Below are 15,577 nucleotides of genomic sequence, written 5' to 3'. Positions count from 1 at the left end.
AAATTCGGGTGTGAATTGTCGTTTGAGTTCGAAGTTATTTTCAGTAGTAAAGTACGTCTACTGTGGACTTTGTTAAAGTCGGTTGCGTAAAGTGCGCGATGTTTTTCATTAGCCTGTGTGAGGTAAGTCAAATTTCTTGGTCTAATTGGATAGACTTTTGTCAGTTTTTGCTGAAGGTGAATTAGCGGCCGGTGGCAGGGGACAGGGAACCTACATTAGTTACCAGTTGTACTGTTTTGTCTCGTCTTTGTGTTGTTGTAAATAGTGTTCATCATAGGGTTTAAAAGGAAATCATTATAATGGTAAATTATATCGTAGAAGGAAACCAAAGTTTAGTCATTGTGCTTCCTCCTCATCCCTAATAATGATGTCTATTGGAGGAGGAAGTCACGTGTCTTATATTTTTGGGGAGAATATTGACTTTGGCCTTCTAGGCTTTCAGTGTTTACTGTCGAAGACAGACCGGACGGGAAGGTGCGAACCCTAGCTTCACAGCATGGAGGAGGCACCACCACGCTGCTGCGTGAGCAGCCAGTTTGGACTCTCGCATCGTCACCCCCACGCTGCTGTGTGAGCAGCCCCTCTGGGATCTTCTCCGAGGCTTCATTACGCTGTTTTGAGCAGCTATCTTGTAACGTCACAGCGGCGCAACCACGCTGCTGTTGGGCAGCAACATCGAACCGGCGCCGTCGCTGCAGAGTGTGTGCCGTGTGACAGCTCTCAACTGGGCTGATTCTCTCACCCCCGCGACAGAGACGCAGGTGTCGACCCGAGGGCGCACCCCCCCCCCCTGAATTCGTCGAACGTGTAGATAAGTACTTTCTTACGATAGATATCATTTATGGAATGAGGAGGGCCTTTATGACGTACGTGCTTTGTGTTTGACTATCCTGATTGTCTCGTATGTCGTTTGTTGACATTATTTTGACTGTTGTGTACTTTCTCATGTTCATTATGTTCATCTTCATATTGTCGTGTTAACCCTTCCATTGTTCCATCCATCGTCACCCCCATATTTCACCCAACTGGGAACTATTAAATACTTTCATTTATTTACATTGGTGTTCTGTGAGTGCTGTGTGGTGTGGCCAAAGTTTTTGTGTGAAAAACTAAACATGCAAACGTGCATGCACGCGACACTGGAACAAAATGTTGCAGAATGTGAACCATGTACCGGACCACGTGACAACTCAGTATCTTCAAACCACGCAGGAATCTGTTCAACCAAAGATACTAGTTCAACACAGTCACACGATTTGTAAAAGTATATTTCAGCCTTCTGTAGCTCAGGGAGTTTGAACCCCACTCTTCATCCGTTTGGGAAAGTATTTCTGATTGTTTTGACTGCACAGGTTGGTAATGGTACTCTGATACTTCTGCCTAGAAACCCCACTCGCTAGCGCACCAGCTGCCTGTTATGGGTAAGCGACGTGCCTGTATTTCCTGCAAAGCAAGACAGAATAAAACAGCAGCTTAGTTTGAGCTTTTAAGACATTCGTACCAGAGAAAACGTGTACGTGTTTGTTTGGAGAGGGTGGATAGAATCATAAGACACGCTGTGTCTATGTGACGTAGAGCAGGTTTTCAAATTCATGCTGAAGCACTGTGTGATCGCTATTTTTGAGTCACTTGAGAAAAAGTGACTCTATGTAATCGGTCAGTGTTAGTCTGTCCGGCCGGCCGTCCGGCCGGCCGTCCGGCCGGCCGTCCGTAGACACCACCTTAACGTTGGACTTTTCTCGGAAACTATCAAAGCGATCGGGCTCATATTTTGTTTAGTCGTGACCTCCAATGACCTCTACACTTTAACGATGGTTTCGTTGACCTTTGACCTTTTTCAAGGTCACAGGTCAGCGTCAAAGGAAAAATTAGACATTTTATATCTTTGACAAAGTTCATCGGATGTGATTGAAACTTTGTAGGATTATTCTTTACATCAAAGTATTTACATCTGTAGCCTTTTACGAACGTTATCAGAAAAACAAGGGAGATAACTAGCCTTTTCTGTTCGGCAACACACAACTTAACGTTGGGCTTTTCTCGGAAACTATAAAAGTGACCGGGCTCAAATTTTATGTGAACGTGACTCATTGTGTTGTGAATAGCAATTTCTTCCTGTCCATCTGATGCCTCATATAATATTCAGAACTGCGAAAGTGACTCGATCGAGCGTTTGCTCTTCTTGTTTTGGCATAGCTTACCTTGATTTCAGATAGACTGGGAACCGAAATGAGGATGTTTACATGAATAAACTATGCTGATATGTATGTGTTTAGAAATAAAGAATAGTTTTAATGATATATGATGGTGTGGTTTTTTTTTTTTAACCCAATGTGATATTTTCGTATTTGAAAACAAATTGTACACTCTGTTGTCAATTTTACTTTCAGTTTCAGATAAATAAATCTATCATAATGGAAATCATCTGTTTGTGTTGTGTTACTTACCCATTTTGATCAATGTTGAGTCGTCCATATTCCTGTGTGTACGCATAGTATGCAGTTTGAAGGTAGTATATGTCCGAGCAAACATAGGAGGATGTGCTGTTAGGCTGTCTATCTCCTCATCCAGGTTTTCCAGATATTTGAATGTCGTTCCCTCTTGGAGTTTCTGCACTGACACCTGATAAGCAAAATACACGTATCACTCTGTGATCATGGCAAAATGCATCATCTGTATGCCCCGTTCAAAAATTACCTTGAGATTCTAAGGTATACACATAAATTGCAGTGGATCACAAAAACAACACGAACAGTAGTACATGTATATATTCAGTTTAAAAATTCATGCAATGAGAGTCAAAAACCCGATTTAACCCCAGGTAGATTCAGGGTCCCACTGACTGAATCTCATATGGTTGCTTTTCGGCACACACCACACATTTTTAATGGGACTGTGAGGTTTTGTTAATACAGTAAAATATATAGTAGCAACGTACTGTCTGTTCAGTGTTCGTGACGTTTGAGAATACCGATCTATGCACTAACGCATTGTCTTTTTGTAGTGTGACTGTCCGATATTGCGTACTCCTAAAAATCAATAATCAAAAAGTTTGAACTGCTGTAATCGTGTTTCAGCATATGTCTGACACTGACAGTGCTTATTTGCTTCCAAAACGGCTTGCGATATCACGCCATCAGCGTTTCGCCACTGCTCAGAAAATCTTATGATTTCAGATCTAGTTTGAGATCGGAAATCACGTGTGCTCGTTTAAAAAAACTAAATTCATTTATTACTTCCCTTTGACCGTTTCGCAAGAAAAATGTCAGGATCACTATTAGATCTAGTATTAGCACATGAAAGCAGCCCACCGCCATTTCAAAAAAGTTTCACTGTTTAGTGGTGTCGATGTCATGTAGTGTATTACTGTCGCAAATAAAAATACCAGGATAATTGCAGTTTTGTCCGCAAGAAACAGGCTTTGCGCAATGTTAACTTGATGTCTACATGTTTCGTTGTGTGACTGAAGAATTACTCAGAAAGAGAAAACAAAGAAACTACAATGGGAAGAAGGATAACTTCCTCATTGGGCATGCTTAGAAATGAGAATGGCTAAATACGAGTTATTCCCCTTTTCTACATGCTGACCAGGCTGTCTCCTGCTTTGTCATGACTAGTACAGTCGATCTTTCTCATGCTGTGACTTGCTTTATTTTCACATTTTCGGTATTTAAAACAGCAAACACACACACACACACACATACACTGAAGAAGTTTCCATTCTGATTCGGTTATTTTATTTGGTGCTATATGTTTGCTTCACATTGTTTCTTTTACATTGCTTTAGGTATCCCAATTCGCTAAACACATCCATAATGCATGCATGGCTCATTCGAAAGAGGGCAACTGAATAACTGATGCCCAATAGCAATAAATACTGAACAACTGAACAATAAATAGCAATAAATGATGACAGCGCCAAGTTTTTAAGTACAAAGTGAAATCATGTGACTGGACAAAGGCACAATTACAAAATACAAATAAAAAAATCGAGGCTCATTTTAAATTAAGTTCTCAGCTCATGGGGAAGCATAAGGTGACCCTAGAAACCGAAATTAGGAGACCTCCCGCCCCCAGGGCAGACTAAAAAAAAAAAAAAGGGGGGGGGGGGGGCCTAATTTGTGAAAAAGTATAAAAGGAATCGAAAACTGTATACATGTATTTAGTTAATACCCCAAAAATTGTATAGTATATACAATGTCAGACCCTAAAGAAAGTTTGTTAGTCTTTGCTTAGGCAAAACAAAGCAAAATAGCCTGTTTACGGTATCCCGACCAACCCTATTTTTCTAGACCAACCCTAGACTTTTTTTTTGGCATTTGGAAAAAAAGAAAAAGAAAAAAAAATCAATTTTGTTCCTGTTTTTTTGCAAAATAATTTAAAAAGATGGTTATAAATTTTTTTTAAGAAAAGCCGACCTACCGACCCTCTTTTTGTGTGCCTATGTTACTGTAAACAGACTAAAAGGTACATCAGAAACAACACACCAGGGAGGGTCCAAAATTGTATCAAAATATAGATGGTAGGGAATTCAAAATAAAAAAAGACAATAGACAAAACATGTACTTCGGCTCATAGAGCCTTCTTTAATTTTTGACTCATTAAGTCCATGCTCCGAGAGTCCTTTTTTTAATTTTGAATTGCCTACCATCTATTTTTTTTTATACAATTTTGGACCCTCTTTGTACGGAGAGAGTTGGCAATTGTTAATCACATTCTCTCATCTCATTGACTCTCCTTCAGCTCCTTGGTAACATGCGTTCCCGTCTCTGCCAGGATTGGACACAGCAGCAGATAACCGGTAAATATGTAACAGGCATAAATGGCAAAATAGCTCGCCTCGCCTGATAATATAAGAGACAACTGTTCTACTACAAAGTCTTTCTTGGGAGGCTTGGCTAATTTACTCGCTCGTTTTACACGGGGTTCCATCGTTTTCTTTTCTAATCGGAAAACCTTGCTCCTCAGTTTGTTGACCTTCTGCCAAAGTTCCGCTTCACGAGGGGATGGGAAGATGACGACTTTGATGCTTTACATCCTATGTCCTCCAGGATCGCCTGAATGTCATCTAAAAAAAGAAAACACACATAAAATAACATAACCATAACAAGTTACAACCTGGAAGAAATTAAAACACGTGTAATTAAATCACAAAATGAAAATAAACAATAGCGTAGGAAGGCAGGCCAGAAATGAAGTGTATTAGCAACTATGGATACGATGTGGAACAATGATGGAATTGACCTTGTTTGGTACTGAATGGGTGAGGCCATTAGAACTGTACCCACGGAATACGCGCTATATAAGCTTCATATTGATTGATTGATTGATTGATTGATTAGGACAACAGTACCAGGTAAACTCCTCACACACCATGCCTCTTTCTTTCTTTCTTTATTTGGTGTTTAACGTCGTTTTCAACCACGAAGCTTATATCGCGACGGGGAAAGGGGGGGGGGGGGGAGATGGGAATAGAGCCACTTAATTGTTTCTTGTTACACCATGCCTCTAACAGGATATGTTTCCCATCTTTACGTGTTGGAACTACAGGTACAATTTCATCCATCCATGCATCCGCCCTATACAGCTTCTTCTTCTTCTTCTTCTTCTTCTGCGCTCGTGGGCTGAAACTCCCACGTGCACTCATTTTTTTTGCACAAGTGGAATTTTACGTGTATGATCGTTTTTACCCCGCCATTTAGGCAGCCATACGCCGCTTTCGGAGGAAGCGTGCGGGGTATTTTTGTGTTTCTAAAACCCACCGAACTCTGACATAGATTACAGGATCTTTTTTGTGCGTACTTGGTCTTGTGCTTGCGTGTACACATGAAGGGGGATAAGTCACTAGCAGGTCTTCACATAAGTTGACCTGGGAGATCGGAAACATCTCCACACTTAACCCACCAGGCGGCCGCGACCGGGATTCGAACCCTCGACCTTCCGAGTTAATAGACCGACGTCTTACCACCCCGCCACAGTGCCCGTCACCCTATACAGCAATTATCAACTATGTAATGGATGGGTTTAAAAATTTTTTGATGTCAGGGTGTTCTTCATGGTTAAAAATCTCTTACCTGGTTGAACAATTTGTGCATCAGGCGACAGGTCGGTGCTGGCTTCATTTGTAGCTACCCTTTGCGATGGTGGCTTCCTCCCACTAGCAACCTGCAAATGCACAGCTCTTTAACTGACAAACTCACAACCAACACCCAGTCACAATGAAACAATTCTCCCAATTTCATGGCATTGGTCTTAGGCCACACAAAAAAGTGTATGTTTCTCGTAAGGCAAAACAAAAAATAATCTGTTTACAGTATCCGGACCGACCCTATTTTTTTCCCACCGGCCCTAGACTTTTTTGGGGCATTAAAAAATGAAATTAAAATATTCAGATGGCTAAAATACAAAAATAAAAAGCCGACCTACCGACGCTATTTTTGGAGGGCCTATGTTACCTTAAACAGACTTTTTTTGTGACCTAACATGACTAAAGGTGGAGATTTTTTTTCTAAACTTTTTTTTTTAAACCATCTTTTTAACTTATTTTGTTGAAAAACAGGAAAACAATTGATTTTTGAATACCCCTTTTATTTTTGAAAATGCAAAATAAAAGTCTAGGGTCGTCGGGAAAACATAGGTAGGGTCAGGTGACCAGAAACATACAACTTTTTTGTTGTTGACGCCGACCCTATACTTTTTTTGCCATTTGGGGCTGTTTTTTGGCAAAATAAGTTCATCATATCATCATAATCAAGACGTCGATCCAAAATAAGTAACTTTTTTTGGTTGGCCTTATCATTTTTTTGCGCTAAATGCAAACAGGCATTATTTGATGGGAACAATGCTGTTTTTTTTTCAATTCTTACATCAGCCTCAAACTTGTCATTACTCAACCTGCATTTAATAGTGTGCTTCATTGGTTTGCAAAAACCTAAAACCAATAAATAAATAACCTTCGGTGGTGGATTGGGCACTGCAAACAATGTCGGGACAGCATTCCACACAAGTGATCCTCTCTGCAGGATTGTTTTACTGGTTGGCCTCAAAGTGATCAGTACAAAGCTTGAGACCTTGAACATCAGCTGGCTGCAGCTTTTCAAAGTCCTCTCGCCTTGTGAATTGCATCCATATTCTGCACCTAGTTTGACAATAAAAACAACAATGTTATTGTTAAACTAAGCAAAAAGGAAAGACAAAAAATAAATCAGATCTTCAGTCTAAATCTAACGCTCTGCCTGAACGCAAAACGGATGAGTGATGTACCTTTGTACTGTAATTTTCCCGTAAGCACGGTTTGATAAAGATTTCGGCAAATATGCCCACGGGTAGTTTGTCATCAAGTGTAAACTGTTGTTTTGTACTGACTGCTGACTCACACTCACAGTCGTAAGTACAGTGTACACATGCACACACAGGTACACACGCAGACACACGCGTACATAGTACAGCTAGTACAGAAATCTCAGGATGAACCGATCCATGCTATGTTTGTAATATTTCATTTGCATATTAGTTCTATAAATACTGTAGTATCATAGCAGACAAAAATGCCCAGAGACAGTTGGCTTATCTGAGTGAGTTGACTCGAGCCATTGCATTCTCATTCTGAAGAAGGTAAACCTGATGAAATAATCACTGCACAACCCACCTTTTTTCTTCTTTAGGGAACTTGTGGAAAGTTTTCCCGAAGCAGCTCTGTTTGTAACGGGCGTTCTTGCAACAAAAAGCCGAGCACAATTTACCACCACCTCGCACGCGATCGGTACCTACGCGATCCGCCATTTTGTTTTCGCCGTCAGCATGTGACTAGGGACGATAACCCACAAACACTTTTTCGCATTTTCTTCGCAAGTTCCACGTCTTCTTTATGTACAGTGTTTGGAGAAAATAAGGATAGTCGCGTGTGAACATCACTGTGGAAGCATTTATTCTAAACTGGGCAGCTCAAGGACGAAATCCTTGATTAAAGATAGGAAAATAAACAACACCAGATGCCTGAAATAATAGCATAAATCCATAATCTTTACATGCTTACAGATCTGTGGAAGCACATCAACTGATCTGTGAAAAACACACCTGACTTCGATCTAGCATGCACGAGGTAGCGACTACGGACTAGTGTTTCAACATCACAACAAAGAGAATCACATACCATTTCGTATTGCCGCTTATGCTGGCTCTGTTTCAAGCAGTTCCTTGTGGCCTCGCCAGCATTTTGACGACGAAGAGGCTCAAACGGGCACGCTAAAACCTCAGGCTGGCTGAAAACTATGGCAATCCGTTTGTTAAGAAATTACGTTTTTTCCTGTTGATCTAAATAATAAATTATTTAACTAAATAATTCATTATATAGCTAAATAATTCATTATTTAACTAAATAATTTATTATTTACACAAAAGTAAAAAGTGTGATTGTTGTAATTAAAGAAATCTTTTATTTACTAAACAATTCATTATTTATTACGAGACAACAACCATGCAACACAAAAACCACCCTTGGCATCACAAATGACATTCTATCCCAATCACTATCCTACCACTGATCCTCCAGTTGTGGTATCACACATAACCTTTTTTCAACTGGGCGATCGCAGTTAGGATACCAATCCAAATAACCGTTACAGTTATGCTGGGCCAATTATACTTTGTCAATGCACTTACAAAAGTGATGATCAGCAATTCGCTCTACTATGCCAAGGGAGGTAAGTTGAAGACACAAGAGGTATGAACAGTTCAATACACATTTATTCATGTTTTTCCACATGTTGCAATCTTTGTATTATACATGTTTGGCATATGAATGGGCACGGATAGGTAGCAGATAGACATGGTTAGAGTGAACACTATTAGCAACCCCTTCCCCCCCAGTTAGCTGGCCCCAGATTGACTGACCAGCAACAGGTCTTTCTGACCATCCTAGCACTACCTCAGCTAGCATGTGGGTGATGTAAACCAACCCAGTGCTTTCTTTAGGCATACATGCTGCTGTTTTTGTAAGTGCGCTGCTCCCAGCTCCTCACAGAGGAATTCTAGGCTTTCAGGCTATCTGGAGGTGACAGGACCCCGAACCGCACCACATCCCGTGGCTTGTTAGGGCTCACACTGGGGTCCTGCAGTACAGCTACGAAAAGCTCTAAAAGGTTTCATTTTCACTAGAAATTACATGTTTTAAAACTTTAACAAACTGAAATAGACAGACATGTAAAGTGTTCCCCTTTTCCATGCCTATCTTCCGCCATTCGTGCCGAGCAGACAACATACACACACGCGCGCACGCAAAAAACATGATGATACGCTAAAGGACAACAAATTATACATTTCTACAACACGTGTTAAAGCAATTAAGTAAATATTACCACCAAGACAAGACAAAGGGGATGGTGGGTGGGCTTTTTCATTCAAACTATGCATATTTATCCAAATGAGTTTTAAACTAAGTACGCGACTATTACACATTACTACATGACAAAGGGGATGGAGGGTGGGCTTTTTCCTTGTAGCAAATTCGTTTAGCGTTGTTCTCTGTGCAGACTCAGGAACCGAAGAGGCTAAAGATAGACTCTTCCCACGTGACACTGAGTCTGCATACAACTGAACCGTTTATGGATAAGTGTGTTCTTTAGCCTCCATCGAATGTTAGGCTAAAAGATGGTTGTAGCTCGTCATAAAATCATTTATGGCAGAAGCCGAAATGTATTTATTACGAGACAACAACCATGCAACACAAAAACCACCCTTGGCATCACAAATGACATTCTATCCCAATCACTATCCTACCACTGATCCTCCAGTTGTGGTATCACACATAACCTTTTTTCAACTGGGCGATCGCAGTTAGGATACCAATCCAAATAACCGTTACAGTTATGCTGGGCCAATTATACTTTGTCAATGCACTTACAAAAGTGATGATCAGCAATTCGCTCTACTATGCCAAGGGAGGTAAGTTGAAGACACAAGAGGTATGAACAGTTCAATACACATTTATTCATGTTTTTCCACATGTTGCAATCTTTGTATTATACATGTTTGGCATATGAATGGGCACGGATAGGTAGCAGATAGACATGGTTAGAGTGAACACTATTAGCAACCCCTTCCCCCCCAGTTAGCTGGCCCCAGATTGACTGACCAGCAACAGGTCTTTCTGACCATCCTAGCACTACCTCAGCTAGCATGTGGGTGATGTAAACCAACCCAGTGCTTTCTTTAGGCATACATGCTGCTGTTTTTGTAAGTGCGCTGCTCCCAGCTCCTCACAGAGGAATTCTAGGCTTTCAGGCTATCTGGAGGTGACAGGACCCCGAACCGCACCACATCCCGTGGCTTGTTAGGGCTCACACTGGGGTCCTGCAGTACAGCTACGAAAAGCTCTAAAAGGTTTCATTTTCACTAGAAATTACATGTTTTAAAACTTTAACAAACTGAAATAGACAGACATGTAAAGTGTTCCCCTTTTCCATGCCTATCTTCCGCCACCTAACAGCTATTCTATAGATGTTTTTCGCCAATCCGTACCCATTCCAGCCCCCTTTTAGCCTAAAATCATAGCTGTTAATTGCAGTTCAAAGTCATCTTTGAACTGGTCCAGCCCCTTGGTGCTCAAATGCACCCCATCTTCGGCAAGGTGGCTGTGTTCAAAATTTGGGTGGTAAACAATCCGTCCCTTTTCTTTCTCTTGCATAATGCGGCCTCTCGCCTTTCGGTTTAATTTTTTGCGGGAATTTTCTCCCCCGTTGGAAAAGCTTTCATGTCTCCACGAATTTCGCGGGAGCATGTCCGACCAGACAACGGTCGCCTTCGGGCAAAAAGCCCTAACAAAGCATACCAGTTCATCGAGTTCCTCACGCCAGTGCCTCTGGTCAACCCGGCACACGTCGTTCCCTCCGACGTGGAGTACCACATAGCTCGGTGAGGGGGCGTCCTCCAGTGCTTCAATCAGCTTGGCCCGAGCCCGGGGAAACCCAAGGCCGGACTTCCCAGCCCACACCACCGGCAGCGGTAGCTGAAGCCCAGTGCCTTTTGTACTGCAGAACTGCTGCAGCCTGACCACCAGACTTGATCCCAGGATAAGGACTCCTGGAACTACTATAGAAAAGGTGGATTAGGACTAAAACATGAACTCATTTCTATACATGTACCTTTTGTCGTCACTACTTGGAGGTGACAACCTTCCAAAGCAGTAACTCTGAAATATTAAAGAAAAACACAAAGTAAAAACAAACGCTGCAGCGGTGTGAACCAGCCTCATACAAACACACACAATTTTTTGGCGGTGAAAACCTGACCACTATTCTATTTACACAAGACCCATACTATCACTCCAAGTCGGGCCTGACATACTTTGTCACTGCCTGTGATCCCCACCTTCCCAAAGCCATAATGTCTCTCATGGGCGTGCCATTGACCGCAGCTGTGGTTGCTGCCCCAATACGAAATGAGTGGGAAGTGAACCTGTTTACTTTCCAACCCAGAACGCTAGCCCCTTTCTTTAGAACCGCCTGAAATTGGTATCGGGTCAGTGATGACCCATCAAAGTGCTTCCACAGCGGGCCCGGTCCACATGGTCTAACCCTAAGGTAAGCCTCCATCGCTCTCACTGGGCAAACTTGGGGATGCCTCTCGACTCTACGCATCACAACCTTTTCGCCCTTGTTTGCTTGGTCTGTTTTCGACCCCGCAATATGGACGGTCAGGTCTTCTCCTAGTACCACATCAGCATAACTGATCCCAGTTCGCCCTCCCTTTACTGCGTTCCCTTGGCCCACTATTTCACTGACCCGAAAGAAACCAAAAAAGGCAAAGCAAAAGGCTGCTGTAAACAGTGCCTGTTCAAAAGTATTAGCACACACCCCCGGGAGGACACCAATTAAATCCTTGAGTCTCTGAAAAGTGATAGGTTTCCTTTGATCCTGTCGTCTATCTAGCTTAGCCATGCCCTGCAATAACTTCTTCAACAGGAAATGCTCTGTGGGGTCATCCCATCCATTCAGCTTGTGTTTTGCACCAATCCCAGCCAAATAGGTGCGAGCCGTTGTATGGGCCCTTCCCGTTAGTGAGAGATGGGCAGCAAAATGAATAACATGCTGTGACGGTACAGGCCACTCATGCCCCAAACCATGTTCCCCTCTAAAAACCTCAAAGCTTTCAATCCCTTGCTTGTATGCTGCCTGCGTTGCTGGAGCAAAGGCCGCTGAAACAAGCCGCTTCACTTCTGCTGTAGTTGCCGCAGTAAGGCGTGCGGGACTTCTGTCGGTTGGGTGTCGGCACCCGGAACAAGGGCCCTGAACCGCTTGAGCTGCAACCGGGAAAGAGAATCAGCAACTTCATTTCTGATGCCTGGTATGTGCTTTGCCCTGAATAGGATGTTATGCTCAAGGCAAACACTGACCAACGTTCTCACAAGTCCCATGGTTGGCCTTGAGCGGGTAGTTTGGCGGTTGATTATACAAACAACTGCCATGTTATCACAATGAAATAATACTTTCTGGTTACTCAGCTCTTTTCCCCACAGGTGAATTGCAAGGACAATGGGAAAAAGTTCCTTGAACGTTATGTCTGGGTCATTGCTACGCCACTCAACTGGCCAGGCCCCACATGCCCAATGCCCACAGAAAAAAGCCCCAAAGCCTACACCTCCTGCCGCGTCCGTGTAGAGGTTAAGGTGAGAGGTGTCAACCCATCTTTCTTCCAGCATGATGCTGATCCCATTGTGCATCTCCAAAAAGGAGCTCCACACTAGCAAATCCTGACGCATGTCCTCAGTAACCCGTATGTGGTGATGTGGCTTCTGGACCCCTCTTGTGGCATCAATCAGTCTCCTGCAAAAAGCTCTCCCGGGTACGATTGCCCTACAGGCAAAGTTCAACTTTCCAATCAAGGACTGTAACTGACGAAGAGTGATCTTCTTCCTGCCGTTCAACAAGCTCGCGACAAGCTCTTTGAGGTCATTTAGCTTATCTTCTGGGATGCGCACCTGCAGGGCAACAGTATCAACTTCTAGTCCGAGAAACTTGAGACATGTAGTAGGACCTTCTACTTTTTCAGGAGCTACGGGTACGCCTAGCTCGTTAAATGTGTCGAGCAGGCTGTCTAACATCCTTTTAGCCTTGTCCTCTGACACACCGCCCCCACAAAAATCATCCAAATAATGAATCACATCACTGGACATGGAGGCTTGTTGTACACACCACTCAAGAAAGGTACTGAACTTTTCAAACAAGGAACAGGAGATGGCACAGCCGAATGGTAGAGACTTATCCACAAACAAGTAGCCGTCCACTGACATGCCCAACAGACTGAAATCATCCGGGTGTATGGGAAGCAACCTAAATGCAGACTTGATATCAACCTTCACTAAATGGGACCCCCGCCCAAGTTTCTTAACCATGGTGGTTACCGCATCAAAACTGGTGTATTGCACAGTGCATAACTCCGCTGGTATCCCGTCATTAACAGACTGCCCATGCGGGTACGAAAGATCAAATATAAGCCTGTATTCCCCTGGTGTTGATTTTTCTACCAGCCCCACCGGGGAGACAATCAGGTCATCAATGGGCCAATCCAAAAATGGCCCAGCCACTCTTCCTAACCTGACCTCCTCTAACAATTTCTGTAACACTAATAGTGGCTGTCTACGAGCAGATCCGTGATTTTTTGGTAACTGTTGTTTTCTTTCCCCCTGAAATGGTATCCTAAATCCCTGACTAAAGCCTTCCTCTATGAGCTGTGCATCTTCTCTATTCGGGTAATGCTCTAACCACTTAACTAAGCTATACATACAGATGGGCGTGTTGGCTAGCCCTGTTAAGTCTAGGCCAGGAGGGATGTGAACCACCTCACTGAGCCTTCTGTCCTGTTGTTGACTGAAAGGGGCGCCCACTACTGGTCTCCCCCTTATCTTGTGTACCCTTCTTTGCACAGGTGCTCTGGCCATGGGAACTGGAGCTGCATTGTGCACACTTGTGCGCATAGGCGCAGTTGTCTCGCTGACAACCTTTGGGTCGATTAAAAAACCGACACACCCCTCGCTGGCCTTTCCCTGCATAAGCACCCCCCTTTTGGTCGACAGCAGGGCTCACCTTGCCTGCCGGGGCAGCCACTACTGGTTTGCAGAATAACTGCAGCCACAGCTGGCTATCTATCATGCCCCATGGGCGAGTAGGATCGGCCTCTAGTCTGGACCGGAACTGCTGATCATACAGCAGCCATGCATTCCCAGGGTTGTCCCGGGCAGCCCCCCTTATGAGTTCCACATAGGCCAGCATGTCTTGCAGCCTATCGGGGTGCTGCTGCAAATACACGCTCATCAGGACATGGAACGCTGTGGTCCACTGGTTGATGGTCAGCTCCGTTTTGTTCTTTCTCTCTAGCCTAGGGACCAGATTGCCTTGCTCGTTCTGAACAAACATCACAGCCTTTTCCTCTGGCCTGTCAAGGAAGGATTTTGCCAGGAGCACATGCATCTCCACAAATTTCCCCAGCAAAATTTTTTCTTTTACCTCAGGTGGCACAGTGATGGCCAGAGAATCCAGCGCTTGGCCTTTTTGGCGCGCTGCCTGGCATCCTAACGCCTCCTCTAGCACCCTCAGTCTATTCAGTAATGCCTCTTCCATACCTTCCGGTCGTGCGTCTCTTGCGGCTGACGTCCCAGCGTTCTCGTACCAGGCATCCTGGCTGTCGTCTTCTCCAGGGCTGGAGGGCTCCTCCACGGCTACGCGCCGTTTCTTTGCCTGTTGCTGCCTACTTGCACCGCCCGATCCCCTGGGGGGTTCTTCGTCGTGCCAGGCAGGTCGTCTTCCCTGGTTCCGTCGCTTCGGTCGACCACGAGCTGACATCTTGATCTGGACAAACTAATACCATCAGTTTAATTCTATAGAATTACTTTACCACCCCAGCCTTTATTACTAATATTGACTGGCCCCTAAAAACTACTTAACCGTCAGATGGCAGTTACTTGCTACAGATGTCCCTAAATTATCATCCTCATTGCTGGCAAATACTGCAACTTTTTTTTTATTTTTATTTTTTTTATTTTTTTATTATTTTTATTTTTTTATTTTTTTATTTTTTTATTTATTTATTATTATTATTATTATTTTAATTTTATTTATTTATTTATTTATTTATTATTATTATTTTTTTTTAATTTTTTTTTTATTTACTAAATACTGCTAGACAGCAACTAACTCATAAGGCTTCAGGTATATTATAATACCTTAGTTTATTTGCAAAAGGTTGACTAAAACAATGACAAGTACCAGTGGTAGTCAGAACGAGACACTCGTGCTTTCCAGCCTAAAGCTAGGATTCCATTCTTACGGCTGCGGTGCGGCTCCGGCTCCGGCGACGGCAACGGCATCCGGCTCTGGCAAGAAAAACGCATCGTCGTGAACCGTATATAACGGCGACGTCGTCCGGATATGTTCTCTTCCCGCCAATGCCGCCATGGCTCCACATTGGTCTCGTCTCATGCAAACTGTCATTTATAATGAAGAACAATTTATGTAAATATTATTAGCGTACCGCCAAATGAAAAAACGCCAAAAGAGACGACATCGCTGGTGGGTGCTTGCCA

The 15,577-nt window shown here is 43.3% G+C and overlaps 1 protein-coding gene and 1 long non-coding RNA gene across 2 annotated transcripts; both read right to left on the bottom strand.

Moving 5' to 3' along the window:
• Window positions 1–3,720: 3,720 nt before the first annotated feature.
• Window positions 3,721–7,106, bottom strand: LOC138964568 (uncharacterized). The gene is made up of 3 exons (XR_011455139.1): window positions 6,954–7,106; window positions 6,075–6,165; window positions 3,721–5,068 (listed from the first exon to the last, which is right to left on the bottom strand). It is a non-coding gene; the product is annotated as an uncharacterized lncRNA (long non-coding RNA).
• A 3,988-nt stretch (window positions 7,107–11,094) lies between these two features.
• Window positions 11,095–15,012, bottom strand: LOC138964552 (uncharacterized). The gene is made up of 2 exons (XM_070336534.1): window positions 14,618–15,012; window positions 11,095–12,298 (listed from the first exon to the last, which is right to left on the bottom strand). Exons 1-2 carry the CDS (start codon window positions 14,835–14,837, stop codon window positions 11,319–11,321), a joined length of 1,200 nt encoding a protein of 399 aa, XP_070192635.1. The 5' UTR covers window positions 14,838–15,012; the 3' UTR covers window positions 11,095–11,318.
• Between the last annotated feature and the right edge of the window lie 565 nt (window positions 15,013–15,577).

The sequence above is a fragment of the Littorina saxatilis genome, linkage group LG4 (assembly GCF_037325665.1).
Source record: "Littorina saxatilis isolate snail1 linkage group LG4, US_GU_Lsax_2.0, whole genome shotgun sequence".
In the NCBI taxonomy this organism is placed as follows: domain Eukaryota; kingdom Metazoa; phylum Mollusca; class Gastropoda; order Littorinimorpha; family Littorinidae; genus Littorina; species Littorina saxatilis.
The sequence above is the reverse complement of the archived record's forward strand: the minus strand, read 5'-3'. Positions and strand labels throughout refer to the sequence as shown.